General features: G+C 41.8%; 1 protein-coding gene across 20 annotated transcripts in view; it reads right to left on the bottom strand.

Moving 5' to 3' along the window:
• Positions 1–2,301: 2,301 nt before the first annotated feature.
• LOC110492382 (MYND-type zinc finger-containing chromatin reader ZMYND8) overlaps positions 2,302–23,016 on the bottom strand; it is a 32,952-nt gene continuing 12,237 nt past the window's right edge. For 4 of the 20 annotated variants that reach the window (XM_021566645.3, XM_021566647.3, XM_090203525.1 and 1 more), the window contains 17 exons: positions 21,333–21,554; positions 20,723–20,836; positions 20,514–20,606; positions 16,065–16,152; positions 15,911–15,966; positions 15,728–15,805; positions 15,356–15,471; positions 14,714–15,192; positions 14,443–14,571; positions 12,515–12,682; positions 11,643–12,170; positions 11,019–11,483; positions 10,728–10,888; positions 10,488–10,568; positions 10,310–10,388; positions 9,046–9,285; positions 2,302–3,913 (listed from right to left, as the gene is read on the bottom strand). In XM_021566645.3, coding sequence (XP_021422320.3) covers positions 3,732–3,913; positions 9,046–9,285; positions 10,310–10,388; positions 10,488–10,568; positions 10,728–10,888; positions 11,019–11,483; positions 11,643–12,170; positions 12,515–12,682; positions 14,443–14,571; positions 14,714–15,192; positions 15,356–15,471; positions 15,728–15,805; positions 15,911–15,966; positions 16,065–16,152; positions 20,514–20,606; positions 20,723–20,836; positions 21,333–21,554 — 3,279 coding nt within the window. In that variant the 3' untranslated portion in view covers positions 2,302–3,731. The remainder of the gene's footprint in view (positions 3,914–9,045; positions 9,286–10,309; positions 10,389–10,487; positions 10,569–10,727; positions 10,889–11,018; positions 11,484–11,642; positions 12,171–12,514; positions 12,683–14,442; positions 14,572–14,713; positions 15,193–15,355; positions 15,472–15,727; positions 15,806–15,910; positions 15,967–16,064; positions 16,153–20,513; positions 20,607–20,722; positions 20,837–21,332; positions 21,555–23,016) is intronic. The other 16 variants (XM_090203534.1, XM_021566650.3, XM_090203535.1 and 13 more) reach the window with 6 other exon arrangements.

Raw genomic sequence — 23,016 nt, 5'->3', positions numbered from 1 at the left:
CAGATCAGCTAGATGCAGGCAAGAGTGTGCAAGGCGGTTTTGAATGTGTCACTGTTTGTCACCTTGATTACTCAAAAATATATTTTGACCTGTGCACCCACATCATAGGCTAGGTTGTAGCAACCTCATAATGGGTATAGGGAAAATTTGAATATCATGTAGTAGCCTAAACCTAACGATGTTACATTGAGCTGGGTGAATGGAATATGAATTAGTCATCCAACAGTCATCCAATGTGCTGTAATAGAAATAAGGCCATGCTCATAAATAAAAAATTGTCCTCCCATCTTAAACTTTACCGACCGACCACCACTGCTGTGTACTGGCAGTGTTGGCAAAATCACTACATATCCCACAGAGCCAAGCGGGGTGAGGCTGCCCGTTGTCACAATTCCAAGACCAGTCAGTCCAAGACCAGCTAACACTACACCAATAATACAGAGACTGAAACAAATAAATCTGATTACTTATATTTAAGGGGAGAAAATTTAAAAACCATCTCCGAACTCAGCTATAACTGTCAATAGTAAAACAAAGCTTACAACGTTTGAGTGAAACCTGAATACCAAAATGGTAAAGTTGCTTCCTGACATGGAAGATTCCTCCTCACCACTCTGAGGTGATCTCCATTTTGAAGTAGTACATTTTCTTCTTCATTGGCTGATTTGCTCCCAATTCAAAGGAATCTCCAACCAGTTGACTACTTTCAAATGATGGAAGCCCTCAGTGGCAATGTCCATGCCAAACGGGTTATATGCATGATGAGTCATCTTTATGGTGAAAGGTGCTTCTACATAAAGCCTTTTGGAAGTATAGCTACAAAAATTCAAGTAACCACAAAAGCTGCCTTCTGTGCTCAAACAATAGCCTACCAATAAGTAGTCCTCCTACCTAACCTTTGTGGACTAAATAATTTATATATACACACACACAGTGCCTTGCGAAAGTATTCGGCCCCCTTGAACTTTGCAACCTTTTGCCACATTTCAGGCTTCAAACATAAAGATATAAAACTGTATTTTTTTGTGAAGAATCAACAACAAGTGGGACACAATCATGAAGTGGAATGACATTTATTGGATATTTCAAACTTTTTTAACAAATCAAAAACTGAAAAATTGGGCGTGCAAAATTATTCAGCCCGCTTAAGTTAATTGCATTCTTTGTCCTCCAAACACGACGAGTTGAGTTTTTACCAAAAAGTTATATTTTGGTTTCATCTGACCATATGACATTCTCCCAATCTTCTTCTGGAACATCCAAATGCTCTCTAGCAAACTTCAGACGGGCCAGGACATGTACTGGCTTAAGCAGGGGGACACGTCTGGCACTGCAGGATTTAAGTCCCTGGCGGAGTAGTGTGTTACTACTGATGGTAGGCTTTGTTACTTTGGTCCCAGCTCTCTGCAAGTCATTCACTAGGTCCCCCCGTGTGGTTCTGGGATTTTTGCTCACCGTTCTTGTGATCATTTTGACCCGACTGGGTGAGATCTTGCGTGGAGCCCCAGATCGAGGGAGATTATCAGTGGTCTTGTATGTCTTCCGTTTCCTAATAATTGCTCCCACAGTTGATTTCTTCAAATCAAGCTGCTTACCTATTGCAGATTCAGTCTTCCCAGCCTGGTGCAGGTCTACAATTTTGTTTCTGGTGTCCTTTGACAGCTCTTTGGTCTTGGCCATAGCGGAGTTTGGAGTGTGACTGTTTGAGGTTGTGGACAGGTGTCTTTTATACTGATAACAAGCTCAAACAGGTGCCATTAATACAGGTAACGAGTGGACAGAGGAGCCTCTTAAAGAAGAAGTAACAGGTCTGTGAGAGCCAGAAATCTTGCTTGTTTGTAGGTGACCAAATACTTATTTTCCACCATATTTTGTAAATAAATTAATTAAAAATCGTACAGTGATTTTCTGGATTTTCTTTTCTCATTTTGTCTGTCATAGTTGAAGTGTACCTATGATGAAAATTACAGGCCTCTCATCTTTTTAAGTGGTAGAACTTGCACAATTGGTGGCTGACTAAATACTTTTTTGCCCCACTGTACACACACACAATCAGAATAACTTATAAATGCCTCATGAGCTAAATTCAATTGTCGTACCACCATCAGAACCCAAAATATAAGCTTGTTTTACTCCAATGTTTGTAAACAATAAAATTGAAAACAAACACTGTATAGCCTAGCTTTGAATTTGAGCACACCAACAAATGCTACTTAGCTAAACCATTAAACATTGTTACCAGTAGGACAGCAGGTGGCAACAAAGCCCACTTATTCCAAGAAAGCACTTTCACAAGACAGGTTGGTCAGACCTGTTTTAATTGTTTTCTTTAAGACATTAACAATCCATTTACTGTATGTACAATATGTAAACAAGAGCACGTGAGACAAAAAAGGGGACAAATAAACATGCTCAGTATAATAATAACTTTTGTAGTTTCCTTTACCCTCCAACACGCTTTATCATAGTCCGAAGTAACCACAACAACGAAGGTAGATGCGAGAAATAGATCTGACAGAGTCCGAACAGAGGGTCCTAGTGACATTCATAGGAAGTCTTATAATGCATTTTCAAATACAACTGTTTTCCAGAGTCGAGCTGTTTCAAGACATTTGGAACATTCCCAAACAGTGCTATAAAAAAGAGAACCTCATATGCTTGTTGTAGCACTATAAATATTGTCCATGTGTCTTCTTACAAAAACATTGTACAGTTTTAGCCATTATGTTTTTTTTATACATCACAGTTGGTTAAATTCTATGTAAACACTGAGTTACTATATAATATGAGTATGAACCAATAATGCACACACAGGGGGAGAGATTGATAACTTAATGACAATTTACTCAATTATGAAATATTTTAAACTGTATTGACAATGTAGAATTTATATTTTAAATCTGTTGGGTGTCCCAAAAATGGCTGGCACAATAATGTGCCATTACACTTCCGTTGGCAAATAACTATAAAAACTTGGGGTATATTTTAAAGAGCAGCATCACAGTTTAAGATTGTCTAAAGGAAAATTCCACCCAAATGATGCAATACGCAGCATCATACTGGCTGTATTTCTGCATTTTAACATTTACATATCTTAAACTTGATTGCTGACATGCAATACATTTTGGGACTATATAAACCATGGGCAAATGAAACAAATACCAAGAGAGTTTTTGGGTGGAGTTTTCCTTTAAGAGTGCTGTCAGAATACAGAAAACTTTGATGTCTGATCTTTTGATGGGCTCTCCTGTAGATACCTATATCGTTAAGGTAGGTGGTAAGAGGGACATCAAATGGGGATGAAAGGAGGAGAGAGGTAATGAAAATGTATTACATCCAGATGAAATACAGTCACAAGGACAAGGTAAGTAACTCCTTCAGTCTAGGGCACAGACTTTGAGGAGGATGAAAGATGGCTTGAAATATCAGATCACGAAGCAGACATTGAACAAATCGAGACGGGACAAGTCAGCTGAATCACAGAGGAGCAGGCCTTCATGCAAAGAGTGTCCATGGCATTTAAAAGCCCTGAGCCTGACTAGGAGAGGTTGAGGGTGTTTGGTGGTTTAATTGCCTCTGTGGTCATACTGAGATTCGCTCGACATTCCCAGATTAGTTGGTCGCAGAGAGATTTGGTCTATTGTACATATCCTCTAGTCCCTTTCCGACAGATACATACATTTAACAGAATGTAGGATTGTAGAGTAAAAATGTGCAGTGCAGTGTAGTGGTTAGGGCACAGTAACAGAGGCCCTGTCCTTGCACTTGTCCACGCTGCAGGTAGGAGAGGAGCCTTTGTCTGTGGGGGCAGATGCTGTACCAGAGGGGGGCTGGTCGCTGGAAGAGGGACCTGGTGGTTTGGCTGAGGGGTCAGAGGTTGACTCCACCTCTGGTTCCTGTTGAGAAGCTGTTGCTGTCAGAACAGAGGGAGGAGGACATGATACAAGTTTAGATAGTAAAATACAGAGAAAGACGATGTGTATGTTTTTTTTTTGTGCGAGAGCAGGGACTTTTCTGCCATTGTAATCCTTGGGTGGGCCGCCTAAGAGTTTATTCGGGTCACGTAAGTCCAAAATGGTATATCTTTTTTAAAATATATTTTCCGGGATGGAAAAATTAATCTATATATTTGTGACTATAATAATCTTTGAGAACTAACAATTAGTGATGCACCGATATAACATTTTTGGCCGATACCGATATCCAAAATTTTCCTTGCCAAAAAAAACGATAGCGATACATTTTTTAGCGGCCTTTAAAGCATTCTAGTACAGTTAAATACTCAAAAACACACACATGGATGCAGCGATCTAAGGCACTGCATCTCGGCACTGCAAGAGGCGTCACTACAGTCCCTGGTTAGAATCCAGGCTGTATTACATCCGGCCGTGATTGGGAGTCCCATAGGGCGGCACACAATTGGCCCAGCGTCGTCCGGGTTTGGCCGGGGTAGGACGTCATTGTAAATAATAATTTGTTCTTAAATTAACTGACTTGCCTAGTTAAATAAAGGTTGCACACACACACACACACACACACTGACCAAAAAGTTATTTTGTTGGCATTTACGTATGTCCCCATTACCAGTAAAACATAATCAAAACCTATTTTTTTCACTTACTTGCTGTGTTGTTAAGTTGTTAATTTGTTCAGTCGTTTCATTCTCAACCAGGATTTCTATGAAACACCGTTTGGGTCTTTGCGTGTCAAAACAAATACACTATTTAACACTATTTGACGTGTCAAATAAGTTTGTTGACCAAAGCTTGTGTTTGAATATATTTATTTCATTTCATTTGCGATTTTCATGAATAGGAAAAGTTTCTAGGGGTATTTATGTCTGTTGCGTTATGCTAATGCATTTGAGGCTGATTACGCTCCCGGATACGGGTTTGCTCGTCGCAAGAGGTTAAACACTGTTTCACATGCTTGTTCAATGAACCATAAACAATTAATGAACATGCACCTGTGGAACGGTCGTTAATTGCCTACCGTCTGTAAGCTGTTAGTGTCAAGGTCACAGTTATGAAAACTTAGGACACTAAAGAGGCCGTTCTACGGTCTCTGAAAAACACCAAAAGAAAGATGTCCAGGGTCCCTGCTCATCTGCGTGAATGTGCCTGAGGTATGCTGCAAGGAGGCATGAGGACTGCAGATGTGGTCTGGGCAATAAATTGCAAAGTCCGTACTATGAGACGCCTAAGACAACGCTACAGGGATCGTTACATCTGAACATCACACCTGCAGGACAGGTACAGGATGGCAACAACAACTGCCCGAGTTACAACAGGAACGCACAATCCCTCCATCAGCGCTGTCAACAATAGGCTGAGAGAGGCTGGACTGAGGGCTTGTAGGCCTGTGGTAAGGCAGGTCATCACCAGCAACAACGTTGCCTATGGGCACAAACCCACCATCGCTGGACCAGACAGGACTGGCATCACCAGGGGTGGTGGTCGGATTCGCGTTTATCGTCGAAGGAATGAGCATTACACAAAGGCCTGTACTCTGGAGCGGGATCGATTTGGAGGTGGAGGGTCCGTCATGGTCTGGGGCGGTTTGTCACAGCATCATCGGACTGAGCTTGTTGTCATTGCAGGCAATCTCAACGCTGTGCGTTACAGGGAAGACATCCTTCTCTCTCATATGGTACCCTTCCTGCAGGCTCATCCTGACATGACCCTCCAGCATGACAATGCCACCAGTCATACTGCTCGTTCTGTGCGTGATTTCCTGCAAGACAGGAATGTCAGTGTTCTGCCACGCCCAGCGAAGAGTCCGGATCTCAATCCCATTGAGCACGTCTAGGACCTGTTGGATCGAAGGTTGAGGGCTAGGGCCATTCCCCCCAGAAATGTCTGGGAACTTGCAGGTACCTTGGTGGAAGATTGGGGTAACATCTCACAGCAAGAACTGGCAAATATGAGGAGGAGATGCACTACAGTACTTAACCTCTCCTGGATATATGGGACACTAGCGTCCCACCTGGCCAAAAGCCAGGGAAAATGCAGAGCGCCAAATTCAAATAAATACTATAAAAATCTAACTTTCATTAAATCACACATGCAAGATAGCAAATTAAAGCTACACTTGTTGTGAATCCAGCCAACATGTCATATTTCAAAAAGGCTTTTCGGCGAAAGCAAACGATGCCATTATCTGACGATAGCACCTCTGTAAACAAAGAGAGCATATTTCAACTGTCGTGTCTTTACTATCATTTAATTGAAGACTTAGTTTTTATCAAAGATCCTCTGTAATTAGTATTACGCGATCAAACTGATTAATCATGTAACTGTAATTAACTAGGAAGTCGGGGCACCAAGGGAAATATTCAGATTACAAAATTATAATTTCCTAATATAACCTCAGATATTTTCATATCTGGTCAATAGTCTTCTGATTAATGAATTATTTATTTTACCTCATGTTAGGCTCATTCCAAACGTCATAAATGGTTGGTTATCTGCACGAACGCAGTCTTCACCACGAGTCATCCATACATCAATTATCTTAAATCATTTATTTATTAACTAACTAAACAATCACAGAAGTGCACACACAAACAAACAAAGTAAATATGGTTACAAGAAATGATAGGGGAATGTGCCCTAGTGGGCTAAACTGGCATGGCGGCTTGTTACACAAAAGGTAAGTGGGGGTCGACTGAGAAGTCACTACAGAGTTAATAATTATAACAATTGAAATGCTAATCCTTTGCACATGAACGCTCACTCATTCGGGAACAATTGCAATCAATATATATTTACGCTCAGTGTGTTGAAAAGTGTTGAAAAGTTAGTTTCTGTTGGAGAGTTTTCGTTCTCTCTCTCTCTCTCTGTCGTGGTTAGAGGGTATAGTTCAGAGCGACATTCATTCATGAGGTTGTAGAATGAATGTTTTCGGCGGTTGTCGTTCTTCGCGTTCAATGATACCGAATTCCTAGCTGCAGACTAGTATTTAATATCAAAGACTTGTTCTTATTCTGTCGGTATCGATAGTCTAAGAGTTTAACCACGTGGCATGGTTAAAAGATTCAGCAATGGTCTGCAACCTTTGTCCCTTCGTAATGGAGGAAAACATGGTCTACTGAGAACTTCTTAAAGTTGGGGTTTTATTCGGAATTGCAGAAAAGGGGCTGTCCCAGGATGCCTAACTCTAACTGGGTGGTTCTCTGATTTAGTTCAACTCAAAAGGGAATTGGGAGTTTCCTTCATTAAACAGTCCAACATCACATTACACAATTTTACAAACAGTATTATCCTCACTCAATCATCTTATACAACAATTAGATGTGAACCTCATATCTGAGGCTATTATATAAACAGCATTATGGTAATGTGGCCACACCGTCTCCCATGAGCCTCACCAAAATGTAACAAATGGACCAGTTCATAGCTGGATTCTTCACCGATCTTTTATACCTTACACGGAACATAAATGTTGTTCGGACCTCAAGTTCTGTGAGGTGGAAGAAATGCCTTTGTTCTCTATCCCTAAGTTCACTCTGTCGTTATACTGTGTGGCCATGAGGAGATCCTCTCCTCAGGAATTTATGACCTCTCTCTGACCACAGCAGTCTGGTTGTAGGAGCAGAGAGCGGGGGATGGTGCTCGATGTACCCAAAGAGGGCAACGTCATGACACAGCCCTGCAGGCGCGACACAGAACGCAGAAATAAAAATATAATTCATGCCTTACCTTTGACGAGCTTCTTTTGTTGGCAATCCAAAATGTCCCATAAACATCACAAATGGTCCTTTTGTTCTATTAATTCCGTCGATATATATCCAAAATGTCAATTTATTTGGCAAGTTTGATCCGGTTCCAACTTGCGCAACGTAACTACAAAATATCTCAAAATTTACTTGTAAACTTTGCCAAAACATTTCAAATTACTTTTGTAATACAACTTGAGGTATTTTTTAACGTAAATAATCAATAAAATTGAAGACGGGATGATCTGTGTTCAATACAGGAGGAAAACAAACTGTAGCTAGCTTTCTGGTCACGCGCCTCTATCTAACAGTATCTAACTTCAAGTGACCCTCGTTCAAGATGGCCGTACTTCTTCATTACACAAAGGAATAACCTCAACAAATTTCTAAAGACTGAAGACTGCATCCAGTGGAAGCAATAGGAACTGCAAGAATGTCCCTTAGAAATCTGGATTCCCAATGAAAACCTATTGAAAAGAGTGAACCCCCCCCAAAAATGTGAATGGTTTGTCCTCGGGGTTTTGCCTGCTAAATAAGTTCTGTTATACTCACAGACATGATTCAAACTGTTTTAAAAACTTCAGAGTATTTTCTATCCAATCTACTAATAATATGCATATCTTATCTTCTGGGGATGAGTAGCAGTTGAATTTGGGCATGCATTTCATCCGGACGTGAAAATACTGCCCCCTGTCACCAATAAGTTAATGCAGCTGGTGGCCACACCAGAGACTGACTGTTACTTTTGATTTTGACCCCTCCCCCCTTTGTTCAGGGACACATTATTCAATTTCTGTTAGTCACATGTCTGAATACTTATTTTCCACCATAATTTGCAAATCAATTCATTAAAAATCCTACAATGTGATTTTCTGGATTTTTTTTGTCATTTTGTCTGTCATAGTTGAAGTGTACCTATGATAAATTACAGGCCTCGCTCATCTTTTTAAGTGGGAGAACTTGCACAATTGGTGGCTGACTAAATACTTTTTTGCCCCACTGTATGTTAAGTTTGCTGAAAATAAACGCAGTTGACAGTGAGAGGACGTTTCTTTTTTTGCTGAGTTTAGTATTCATTTAGTTATCATGTTTGAGCAAAATAACACTGCATTATCCATGTAAAAATGCATAGAATTGCAGGAAACTAGCTTGAAAACTGCAAAAAGAAATATCCGCTCTTTGGAGAGATTTGTAAACGCCCATCAACTAAGCCCCTTTATAATCAAGAAGAAACCCTGGAGTGGGGTTTTTCAGAAATGTTGGCGCATAGGACATTTTTGGTGCAAATTACATCTTTTGTGTGTGTAATAACTAAATTATTATTTTACCTGACTGTGTGCAGGACTTCATGTGTTCTGGCCAGTGGGCTTGCTGGCAGGGGTAGTCACAGTAGCTGGTGTTCCAGCAGCAATAGAAGATGGCCTCCTTCCTGCAGTTCGCACACCACTGCTTCTTCTTGGTCTCATCCACTGCCTGCAGTTTCTCCACCTCCATCTGCTTCTTCACCTCCGCCACCAGACGCTCCCTCTCCTGCTCCAGACTCTGCCTCATCTCTGCCATAGTCAGCTCTACAGGACATGACAGGACACATTTAGAAAATCTATGAATAGAATTCACTTGATATCAAATATAATGAATGAATATGAATGTAACATGGATAAAAATGTGTACTATGCATGTGTTTTATAAACTTCCTACAACACATGCATTGAATGAGTATATTAGAAACACAGCTATAATGCACACACTTGCATTATTAAAATGTTAGAAACACATAGATAAAATAACACAGTCAATCTCATACACTCATGAATTGGCTGACAAAGACAAACATACATGTACAAAACATTAGAAATGGCAGGTGGTTAGTGGTTAGAGCTTTGGGCCAGTAAGCGGAAGGTTCCTGGATCGTATCCCGAAGCTGACAAGGTAAAAATCTGTCGTTCTGCCCCTGAGAAAGGCAGTTAACCCACTGTTCCCCGGGCGCCAAAGACGTGGATGTCGATTATGGCAGCCCCCCAGAAGACACATTTCAGTTGGACAACTGACTAGGGATCCCTCTTTCCATGACATAGACTAACCAGGTGAATCTAGGTGAAAGCTATGATCCCTTATTGATGTCACTTATTAAATCCACTTCAAATCAGTATAGATGAAGGGGAGGATTTTTAAGCATTGAGACAATTGAGACATGGATTGTCTATGTGTGCCATTCAGAGGGTGAATGGGCTAGACAAAATATTTAAGTGCCTTTGAATGGGGTATGGTGGTAGGTGCCAGGCGCACCGGTTTGTGTAAAGAACTGCAACGCTGCTGGGTCTTTCACGTTCAACAGTTTCCTGTATGTATCAAGAATGGTCCACCACACAAAGGCCATCAGCTAACATGCAATGGCGTCAACATGTGCCAGCATCTTTGTGGAACGCTTTAGACACCTTGTAGAGTCCAAGCCCTGACGAATTGAGGCTGTTCTGGTGGCAAAGGGGGGGTACAACTCAATATTAGGAAGGTGTTCTTATTATTTTGTACACTCACATTGATACCAACCTAAAATATGATTATATTTTTAAGGAAAGGGCAAGTATAACAAACCAAGATTGTGTTTCATCTCCGACAGCTCTTGCTGATGTAGCCACTGAAGCTTCTCTATCTCTATCCTCAGCCGTCGGATCTGGGCAAAAATATTCAACAGTTATCACAATGCAGTGAGACAGGAGAGAAATTTACTTATGTTACAGACTCAACCAAAAGTCTCTTCAGCAGCACTCACCTCTGCGATTGTGTTTCCTGAAGTGCTTTTGGAAAGGTCGTTGTAGATTTCTGTCATCGTCCCTTTAATCGTGTCCATCATCTGAAGAGATCAGGTGAGATTATAACAATTCACAGATTGATCACAGTCAGGTAACTTTCCATATCAATATAACACAAAAATCTGTGAATCAATAAACTTTCCCCTGTAAAGTTTCCATCTATTTATTCTGTTTAGACATATAGCATCAGGCTAACTCACTTTGCTGGTGTACTTTGCGATGTCAGCTGCCACATCTGCTGAAGCTGTGGGGATCTGAAAGTCTCCTGCCAGGTAAGAGGAGGAAGAGGTGGAGGAGGCACCAGAGGTGACCAAGGTAACTGATGAGGTTGAGGTCTGGGGACCATCTCTAGGCTGCACAGCTGCAAACCACAGAAGAAAAGAGGAATGAAAGAAAACTACAATTCAGCTCATATGAACTAATATGAGATAATTGTGTATGCGTTTACAGATGTTGGGGAGTTGTGTTTAGTGGACTGGGTTTCTATGTACCTTTTGCTGCCTGTCTGGTCTGGTAACGTGTACTGGAGGATGCCTGCAACTGCTGCTGTGACTGGACCTGCTGTGGGCTGCGTGTCTGTGCCTGCGTCGGAGCCTGGACAGGAACAGGAACCTGTGTCTGGTTTGGCCCAGCCGGCTGCTCCTCCTGCTGCATGGGCCACTTCTGGGAGGACGTCTGGAACTTGTTGGCGGGGTTCCACACCACTGCCCTCTGCACTGCCTGAGCTGTCTCTTTGGGCAGCAGGGGGCGCTGTTTCTTCGCTGCCAACTGGGCTGAGGCAGCTGTGGAGGAGAGGGTGGTGGCTAGGGTGGGAGCTGCAGGGGGGGTGGTGAAGGCTGTGTTGGGCTGGCTAGAGGACAGGTTGAGTGTGGGGTTGATGAGGGGCTGACTGGGGTCTTTGGGGTTGGACAAGGTGGCGGAGGCTAGAGGGGGGGTCACTACGGTGGGGAATTTACCTGGTCAGAGAGAAAAAAAACATTGATTAAATAAAGACAGACAAACTGTATTTTCCTTCCATCTGATGAGCCTTTAGGCCTCAGTCTCTCAAAAAATTATAATACGAAGCAACTAGAGTACACAAAACAAAATAAACAAGACTTGAAATGAGCCCTCACCTTCCAGCTTGGTGCCAGGGGGCTCCTTCGTGGGCTTAGTGGCTACAGCCCCTGGCTCCCTCCTGGCTCTCTTACGGTCTCTGCCCCCCTGCTCATCCCCCAGGTCAATCACCAGCTCCCTCTCTGAGTCGGAGTCCTGGTCTGGGCCAGCAAGGGCCCGGGGTGCGCCTGCCCTACCCACCTCTAGAGCCTTGGGCCTGTCTGTGGGGGGCTGAGTCTGGGGAGTCATGGGCTTCTCCCGGGAATCTCTCTCTGGACCATTGCTGCCATGTCTGTCTTTGAGCAGGGCTTCAGAGTTTTTTTTATCCCTGGTCCCTGTGACTGCCCCCTTGTCCTCTACCGGTGTGCTTGCCTTGGGCCTCTTTCTAGACTCCCTCTCTGCTTTGTCCTTGTTGTCATGGGCGGCGCTCTTCGGTCTGTGATCCTCGTCGCTAAGGTACTCGCTGTTGCTGGAGTCTGACTTTTCAGAATCCTCAGAGTCACTGTGTTCCACGCCCTTATATACGTCCTCAGAGATCTCATCAATGCCTGCACAGGGATAAAGAAACAACATATAAATCATAGAATTAATACATGATGAACATGAGCGTATCATTTATAGGTCTTCAAATGTGTTCCTCTAGACTAGGGATGGGCAACTCCAGTCCTCTGGGACCTGATTGGTGTCACACTTTTGCCCCAGCCCCAGCTAACACATCTGACTCCAATAATGAAGATCTTCAGTTAGAATGCAATTAGTTTAAATCAGCTGTGTTTGCTAGGGATGGGGAAAAGGGTGACACCACTCCGGCCCCGTGGACTAGAGTTGCCAATCCCTGCTCTAGACACAATTCATGGATGGTGTGTGAAAGTGTGTGAATGTATGTGTGTACCTAGTTGGGCCTTGCAGCTCTCGATGGTCTTGTCCAGGCTCCTCATGGGTCTCTTGGGGGTGGTGAGGAGGAGTGATGACCCCTGTTGTTGTTGTTGTTGTTGATGCTGTACTGTCTCACTGAGCTCCTTCAGGTCCATCTCAGCCTTCACACGATCTGTGACAAACACTATAGGTTTCATAAACATTTTGACAGATGGAAATTCATGACTTCTCCATTACTTTTAACCAAATTTCCATGACCAACAATTTGTGGCGTCTATGTACATAAATGTAGTACCGACACTGGGAAGCTGCTCTCTGATCCCATGTACCATTTCCTGTTGTTGTGCAAGGCACTTAACCCACCCCACCAAGTAGAATACCTATTAGGCAACTGAATAATACACATGGGGTCAATCCAAGGTGTTGGGTTAAATGCGGAAGACAGATTTTCGGTTGAATGCATTAAGTTGTGCAACTGACTAGGTATCCCCCTTTCCCTCAGTCTGGAGAGGTACTGGATCATACACATAAATGTTCATTTATCAAGGCCCGGTTGAGCAGCTCATTTCTAAAATGTGTTTTGTTAGAGGGGGACTGGAACAAAAGCCTGCACACCCAGTAGTTCTCCTGGAGGATGGTTGACCACCCTTGATGTAAAACATTGCAACCAAATATGTTTTATACCTTTATACAATAATGTACTCATTATTCAATATACCAAAGATCAAATGGCTAACTGTATGGTCGGTTACTAATATTTTTATTCAGCTGAAACAAGCCCACAAATTTTCTTCAGGAAATTCACCTTTTCTAGTTTAGTCATGTTTCTCTTAGCTACCTTAGAAGTGTTTACTTTGCAGGCTGATTAGTATCTATTGACTTGCAATGTCTCATACATCGGATGCCCAAATCAACTGGAAGTATCTACAAAACCAGTTCATAAAACTACTGATCACAATTCACACATTATTATTTTGATTAACATGACTCGATTCATCGAAATTAAAAATAATCCCAACTAATACAATGACAAAGTTAATTGTTAGTTTCGTCAAAAATAATAATTTAAATGAATAATCTGTATGACACTTTTTATGGCCTTATTCGCAAGTGTACCTACCGTAAGTGGAAAGTTTTCTGGGACATGACTAATAACAACTAAACAGTTCTCTCTCTAGTTAACTGGCCAGGCTACAATATATGTTTTGAATTGGCTACCCAATTAGTCTGTTCTCTATCATATTTTATAGGCTAGGCCTACCTACTGCTGCAATCATAGAGGGAATGTAATGTCCGACTGTCTCTCTCCTTGAGCAAGGCACACTGACACACATGCAGGTGACGCTTGCGCACACACACATATGCACTGAAGTGTCATATTCCGATCCTGTCTGATATGTTTATTTTATGTTAAATATTTTAAAAACTGTGCCTAAATTATTTACATTAACAGAAATGATTTAATTAATTTCCATGACTTTTCAAAAACTTTTTGGATTTGATCATTTTCCTAAAACATTCCAGGCCTGGAAAACATAATTTAAAAATTCCATGACCTTATGAACCCGGACACTAAAACTCAACCAAAACCAAAACATAACCCCTAACCCAGGGGTGGGAAAACATTTTGGCTCAAGGGCCACATCAGGATTTTTTTTTAAATGTCAAAATCAATTTGCAGGCCAGAAAATGGGCAGTAATTTGAAAATATATAATAATTTGTACATACTATATAGTTTTAGACGTTCAGGTGCGGAGTGTGTTTTTTATTATTATTTTTTTTTTTACTCCAAATAATAATTTACTAATTATAACCCAAAATAAAATGTAAAAAATCTATACTCAAACCTCCTGCCGGGCCATAGTTTACCCAACCCTGCCCTAACCAAACAGACTGCACAAGACAAGGTGCTACATAAGGGGGTGGGGTTAGATGGGACTCACCCAGGTTGAGATTGAGGATGCTGCCTGTGCCTGGGGCCCTCTCCTGTTTGGGCACCAGACCAGGGGAGAAGGGCTTGGGGCTGCCCGTCATGCTGCCTGCATGGCCCATCTTCACTGAGGCAGGGGATGCTGAGGCAATAACGCATAACACTTTAACCTCCACAAATGGTTTGAGTCTTGATCCTAACCTGTGTTTTGAATGTGACTATAGGGTGTTAGTTAGTTATATGATGCGTTATATAGTTATATGATTCAGGAGCATGTTAATTACCGGTATAGTCCATAGAATCCTCCCCAGCGCTGTAGTGGAATGGGGGGTTCCTAGGCCCTCTCTCCATCCCATCCTGCTCCACGTCAGAACCTGTGTGTACAGACGAGTTGGTGCTCATGGGAGAGCGAGGCATGTCCGTGAGAGAGATCCTCCGTCCCATCCCGCTCGACAGAGAGCTCTTGCCCAAGAGCATCTTGGGAGATGCGGTCATGTCGAAGTTGAAGCGCATCTTGTCAGGTTTCTCCGTCTTCACAGTCCCTGCGTCGGGGTTGGCTGGGTCCAGCAACATCTGAAGCTGGTTGTTGGGCGTGTAGGGGGTGCGGAAGGGGGCGTAGTTGAACACCCCAAACTTCTTGCGGATGTTCTCCACATAGACCTCCATCTCCTGCATGGCGCTGTTGAAGATGCTCTTGGTCTTCTTCACAGAGAAGGGAATCTCCTTGGAAATGAGGTAGCAATTGTTAATGGGAACCCACGCCCTGCAGAGAAAAAACACAGGGAGACAAGTTAGGAGTAGGATAAGCAGAGAGACCTATGATTACCTTCAGAGGAGTCCAATACCATACGAATGCAAACAGTACTTCAGTAATTACTATGAAAAGTCTCTTTCATCCGCCACTTTCATTAAATAGCAAGGCTCACCGGTCATGCTGTCCGAAGAAGCGTGCGTCCACCTGTCCATCCTTCTCCCGTAGTGCTTTGGCTGGCCAGAAGGGGAAGCCCTTCAACTTTGCCCATACCAGGGGGTGTGGGTGACCCTGAGAGGGGGGGCAGACCGGGGGTCACGGTTAGATAAAATAACATAAACACAAACAGAGGAATAGGATTCGCAAAGACTTTACCTGTGTTGTAAAGAGTATTTTTGAGATTTGAAACATTACATTTAGGCTAATCTACAATCTACATTTGTCTTCAGGACAAACCGAATTGTGACCTTAAGTCACGGGACAAACATTTACATTTATATCCATAAAATGTCCTTTGCAAAAGAAGATGAGGAAACATTTGTCTTACACATGGCTCGCAAAACCAGTTGTCCCTCTTTTGGCACGAGGACAGGTAGCACTCCGGACAGACCTCAATTTCATTCACCTGAAAAAAACAGCATTTTCCACATTACTGAAATACATTTAGAAAGGAGAAAACAAAACACACAACCAAATGACATTTCAGTCATCATGTAAAAATGATACTCACTTCATGTTCACAGATCTTCACAACAACCTTTGCTGTTGCTGTTAGTTTGTGATTTCCTGGAACAAACATGTTTGTAAGAGCCAAGTTTTATTTCCAAAGCATGTTGCAAGCAGTATAGTGAGGAAACTGTCTTAAACATGTGTTTTTGACCTACCTCCATTGTAGATGATGCAGTTGTGTAAGATCCATTTCATGTCAGCCAAAAAGGATTCTGTGCAGCCATACATTTTCTTTTTCATATTCTACCAATATAGCAGAGAAAAATATGATTTGATTACACCAGAGCCATGTATTTAGAGAGTTGGGCCCATTGAACAAGGATGGTTAAAACTATCATTTTGATATCATGGATGGTCAGTCCTTGTAGCCATAGCTCTGTCTTTGAATTTGAGAGTGGTGACATTTCTCCAGCCCCATCCCCCCCCCTGCTTTTTACCGAAACAATGGTGGTGAGTACGCTTTATTGTTTTAACTGCTGATTGACGCTTTAATGTTTCTGCATAATGATGCATTTACATGACAAACTTCTATGGCAGCTATGTTAGCGCCCCATTAACATTACATGGGGAATATTTAAACAACGCTATGTTTAAAAAAAAATTTGGCCCAACTCTTAATGCCTTTTTTCCACACAATACCTCATAATGACAAAGTGAAAACATGGTTTTAGACATTTTTAAGATTCTTCAAACTCTTGTCAAAGTTGGTTGTTGATCATTTCTAAACAACAATTTAAGTCTTGCCATAGATTTAAGCCGATTTAAGTAAAAAATTATGCTATCTGAGCAGCTGCAACCGATCGCTGCAGCTGTACATAGTCCATCGGTAAATAGCCCACCCAATTTTCCTACCTCATCCCCATACTGTTTTTATTTATTTACTTTTCTGCTCTTTTGCACACCAGTATCACTACCTGTACATGACCATCTGATCATTTATCACTCCAGTGTTAATCTGCAAAATTGTAGTTATTCGCCTACCTCCTCATGCCTTTTGCACACAATGTATATAGACTTTTTTTTTCTGTGTTATTGACTTGTTTATTGTTTACTCCATGTGTAACTCTGTTGTTGTCTGTTCACACTGCTATGCTTTATCTTGGCCAGGTCGCAGTTGTAAAAATGAGAACTTGTTCTCAACTAGCCTACCTGGTTAAATAAAGGTGAAATAAATAAAATTTAAATTTAAAAAACTGTAACTAGGCCAATCAGGAACATTTAATGTTGTCTTTCTAAGCAACTCCAGTGTATATTTGGCCTTGTGTTAGAAACACTTTGGGCTTATTTTGACAGATTTTGGCAAGAGTGAAACCTCTCGGTTCGTCTCTTTCTCCCAAGCCAATCCCCCTACCATAACAACAAAGATGAAAGATCACTTCTACCTCTCTGACAAAACGGTTTTAACTCGCCATTTGCATTTGAGGTTCGATCCAACAGAATCGGTCATATGGACACAAACATATTGAGACATTATTTTACTGTAATAGAGAAGTTAATCTTTTGAACCATACCCTGTTTGTTTCAACTCCTCAAATTTCAAGCAAGAGCCAACACTACTAAAACAGATGTACCAATGAACATTCATTCTAGAAAATGTATGCTCAGTTTGTCTCGCCCGCATTATGGTACCACGTATCGCTAGCAGCATTTTTGTCAAATATTGTTATACTAGCTATTTGGATGACTGTTTTATAAATCTGCAATAAGCATAAAACAATTATATAAGGAATTGGCAACTCATTCTGAGAAATAAGGTAAGCCACTTGATTTCAACATCTGAACAAAGTGGACAGACTAGCATGCTGTTCAAACAGTTGGAGATGGACAGAAGGGTGTGTTCATAACAATTCAACTATTTTGCCTTGTTAGCTGAATTCAGAGCTTGTGAAATTATATATTTGATCCAAGTTGGCTAAACTTAAAATATAAATATTAGCTGACTTCTAACTAGCACATGGGCTTGTGCTTGAGAGATGATTTATGAGATTGGTGTTAATTGACTATAATAACTGCTACATTGTTAGTGAATGTGCATTATGCATGGTTCTGGTTAAATGTAATAAAAAGTACATTTTATAGACACACCTGAAAGCCAGATCAGTGATCATAAGAAAAACAGTAGGTACAACTATTTTGATAAAGTAATTAAACTATTAGTGCGTCTTTCACAACAATTTTTGTTGTGAAATTGTTAGACATTACTTGTTAGATATTACTGCACTGTCGGAGCTAAAAACACAAGCATTTCGCTACACCTGCAATAACAATCTGCTAAAACGTGTATGTGACCAATACAATTTGATTTGATTTATAGTTGTGGAAGGCATATATTCAGTCTAGGTATAATTTCACAAGCTCTGAATTCATTAGCTTATTTTTGACTGTTTTAAATGCAATGTATTTGACCTTTAATTGTACAACAAAGCTTATTTAGAGAAATTATGTTTTTAAATGTAGATAGTTTTATTTTTTTAAGATTACGTTTCAGGCCATATCGCCCAGCCATACTGTAACCGTTTTAAAATCACCATTGGTCTCATGGTGAAATCTCTGAACAGTTTCCTTCCTCTCCAGCAACTGAGTTAGGAAGGACTCTAGTATCTTTGTAGTGACTGGTTGTATTGATATGCCATCCAAAGTGTAATTAATAACTTCACCATGCTCAAAGAGATATTCGATCTGCTTTATTTTTACCCATCTACCAAATCGGTGGTGCCCTTCCTTGCAAGGCATTGGAAAACCTCCCTGGTCTTTGTGGTTGAATCTGTGTTGTGAAATACACTGCTCGACTGAGGGACCTTACAGATAATTGTAAGTGTGGGGTACAGAGATGAGATAGTCATTAAAATATCTTGTTAAAAACTGTTATTGCACACAGAGTAAGTCCATGCAACTTGTTTACAATTTTTACTCCTGAACATATCATGAACAAAAACATAAATGCAACATGTAAAGTGTTGGTCCCATGTTTCATGAGCTGAAATAAAAGATCCCAGAACATTTCAATATGCACAAATAGCTTATTTCTCTCAAATTTTGTGCACAAATTTGTTTACATCCCCGTTAGTGAGCATTTCTCCTTTGTCAAGCTAATCCATCCACCTGACAGGTGTGGCATATAAAAAAAGATGATTAAACAGCATGATCATTACACAGGTGCACCCTGTGCTGGGGGATAATAAAAGTCCACTCTAAAATGTACAGTCTTGTCAAACACAATGCCACAGATGTCTCAGGTTTTGAGGGAGATTGCAATTGGCATGCTGACTGCAGGAATGTCCACCAGGGCTGTTGGCAGATAATTCTGTTAATTTCTCTACCATAAGCCACCTCCAACGTTGTTTTAGAGAATTTGGCAGTACGTCCAACCGGCCTCACAACCGCAAACCACGTGTAACCACACCATCCCAGGACCTCCACATCAGGCTTATTCACCTACGGGATGGTCTGAGACAAGCCACCTGGACAGCTGATGAAACTGTAGGTTTGCACAACCAAAGAATTTCTACACAAACTGTCAGAAACCGTCTCAGGGAAGCTCATGTGCTTGTCGTCCTCACCAGGGTCTTGACCTGACTGCAGTTTGATGTAGTAACCAACTTCAGTGGGCAAAAGCTCACCTTCGATGGCCACTGGCACACTGAAAAAGTGTGCTCTTCATGGAAGAATCCAGGTTTCAACTGTACCGGGCAGATGGCAGACAGAGAGTGCCCCATGGTGCCGGTGGGGTTATGGTATGGGCAAGCATAAGCTACGGACAATGAACATAATTGCATTTTATAGATGGCAATTTGAATGTACCGAGATGCTGTGACGAGATCCTGCGGCCCACTGTCATGCTATTCATCCACCGTCCCATGTCACAAGGATCTGGAAGCTGAATTCCTGGAAGCTGAAAATGTCCCATGGCCTGCATACTCACCAGACATGTCATCCATTGAGCATTCTTGGGATACTCTGGATCGACAGCGTGTTCCAGTTCCCGCCAATATCCAGCAACTTCACACAGCCATTCCACAGGCCACAATCAACAGCCAGATCAATTATATGCACTGCATGAGGCAAATGGTGGTTACACCAGATACGGACTGGTTTTCTGATCAACACTCCTACTTATTCTTTTTTTTAGGTATCTGTGACCAACGTATGCATATCTGTATTCCCAGTCATGTGAAACCCATAGATTTGGGCCTAACTTATTTATTTCAATTGATTGATATGAACTGAAATGGTTGCGTTTATATTTTTGTTCAGTGTATTTAGGCTTGCCATAACAAATGGGTGGAATACTTACTCAAAACATATTAGCTTTTCATTCTTTATTAATTAGTAAACATTTCTTAAAACATAATTCCACTTTGACATTATGGGTTATTTTGGGTAGGCCAGTGACAAAATCTAAACGTAATCAATTTAAAATTCAGGCAACACAACAACATGTGGAAAAAATGAAGGCTTGTGAATACTTTCTGAAGGCACTGTATTATCTGTAGACCACGATTTATAGACTCAAAAAGCTCATCATTGCCTTGCTATTAGAGGGCTCCAAGTCGGGAATTGATAAACGTCTGCTCTAAATGACTGAAATGTGAATGTAATGGTACCTTCTCTAGTGTTGCGAGGTCCATTGGGTGGTATATGTACTCAGCATAGTCAGGGTGCTGCTCCAGAGCCACAGGCTTCCAGAAGGGCTCAGTCTGCCCACAGAAGAAATATGTATTAGTTCAACTCTCATAAACAACAGAAGCGATAGAACCATCTCTAGCCCACAGTGGGCACCTAGAGGGCATGAGAGAGACTTTCACTAACTTACCCCCGGCTGTTTCATCTTCTGGAGGGCAAACTTCAGCAGGTAGGACAGCTGGTCTATCGTTAGCATAGTCATGGCCTTGCTCTGTGTCTCTATGCACTCTGCTACTGTGATTTTCTAGAAAAAATGACGAAGTCAGGACAATGTACCATTGACAAATAGTAGCTGGGTAAACACAACCACTCACAGTAGGTCGCTGGGCTGGCTATTAACTATGCATCTACAGTATGTCATAATCTATAGGAGACTGTGGTACTAGTCCTCATAGGAGGCAACATCCATCTAGAGAGGGACGATAAAGATCCTGCCCACTTTATGTTAGCCCCATCTAAACAGGCCTGGGGTCCATTCCATTTAAATTCAATAATTAGGAAGTAACACATGTAGTACCATTATTATAGGATAATATGTTTATTTAATTATTTTACTAGAATGCAGAGTCGAATTGGAATTGACCCCAAGCATGCCTCCAACCCCATCACCTGACACCCCAAAGAGCAAGCGGACATTAAGCTAGTGATTAAGCGAGAATGTGCCCGGAACACTCCCATACCGCTTTCACACGTATATACACCTACACACCCACACGCACGGCACACACGTGAGTGAGTACCTCACACTCTGGACAGAACCAGTCACCCTCGGGCTCTGCTGGCAGTTTGAGGCACTTGGCGTGGTACACCCTCGGGCAGAGCTCACAGCAGAGCACCTGGCCCTCGCGGTGGCACAGCCAGCAGTAGAAGTCATTCCTGCTGTCCTGCGGGACAACATCAACAGGGTCTGTGGTGAGTGATGACTGCTTCACATAGTAAAAGGGACCATGTCTTAGTTCTGACTGAAATGCAGGCAAGAGAAACAGGGGGCGGGTTTCAAAACACACGCAGAAAACAAAACACAAAAGGTGCAGTGCAACAGAAACACACAGATAATCACAAAGTGGCAAGTAAGGCAGGGTAATAAGCAACATGTAAGGCAAAATAAGGCAGGCACCAAACACAAGACTGTTAAATTGGTCTAGTCAATATCAATGTAGGCCTATACGATAGTAATGTCATTGTTCTTGATCTAAACCGGAAGTTTGTGTTATTGTCATATTTTTAAGTTGTCAGACTTACAATGTGCAATTTCATTGATGACTTTCCCTGGTGGACCAATAACCAGTTTTGTGTTGGGTATCATGCTTGACACCACATCAACCCACATCAGCCAATCAGTGAACAAGACACAATACTAGTCAGCACATATCTACAGTGGGGCAAAAAAGTATTTAGTCAGCCACCAATTGTGCAAGTTCTCCCACTTAAAAAGATGAGAGAGGCCTGTAATTTTCATCATTGGTACACTTCAACTATGACAGACAAAATTAGAAAAAAAATCCAGAAAATCACATTGTAGGATTTTTAATGAATTTATTAGCAAATTATGGTGGAAAATAAGTATTTGGTCAATAACAAAAGTTTATCTTAATACTTTGTTGGCAATGACAGAGGTCAAACGTTTTCTGTAAGTCTTCACAAGGTTTTCACACACTGTTGCTGGTATTTTGGCCCATTCCTCCATGCAGATCTTCTTTAGAGCAATGATGTTTTGGGGCTGTTGCTGGGCAACACAGACTTTCAACTCCCTCCAAAGATTTTCTATGGGGTTGAGATCTGGAGACTGGCTAGGCCACTCCAGGACCTTGAAATGCTTCTTACGAAGTCACTCCTTCGTTGCCCGGGCGGTGTGTTTGGGATCATTGTCATGCTGAAAGACCCAGCCACGTTTAATTTTCAATGCCCTTGCTGATGGAAGGAGGTTTTCACTCAAAATCTCACGATACATGGCCCCATTCATTCTTTCCTTTACACGGATCAGTCGTCCTGGTCCCTTTGCAGAAAAACAGCCCCAAAGCATGATGTTTCCACCCCCATGCTTCACAGTAGGTATGGTGTTCTTTGGATGCAACTCAGCATTCTTTGTCCTCCAAACACGACAAGTTGAGTTTTTACCAAAAAGTTGTATTTTGGTTTCATCTGACCATATGATATGCTCCCAATCTTCTTCTGGATCATCCAAATGCTCTCTAGCAAACTTCAGACGGGCCTGGACATGTACTGGTTGAAGCAAGGGGACACGTCTGGCACTGCAGGATTTGAGTCCCTGGCGGCGTAGTGTGTTACTGATGGTAGGCTTTGTTACTTTGGTCTCAGCTCTCTGCAGGTCATTCACTAGGTCCCCCCGTGTGGTTCTGGGATTTTTGCTCACCGCTCTTGTGATCATTTTGACCCCACGGGGTGAGATCTTGCGTGGAGCCC

This window comes from Oncorhynchus mykiss, chromosome 16 (genome assembly GCF_057628025.1).
Source record: "Oncorhynchus mykiss isolate SJ-2025 chromosome 16, ASM5762802v1, whole genome shotgun sequence".
In the NCBI taxonomy this organism is placed as follows: domain Eukaryota; kingdom Metazoa; phylum Chordata; class Actinopteri; order Salmoniformes; family Salmonidae; genus Oncorhynchus; species Oncorhynchus mykiss.
This window is presented reverse-complemented; position numbering and strand designations above follow the sequence as displayed.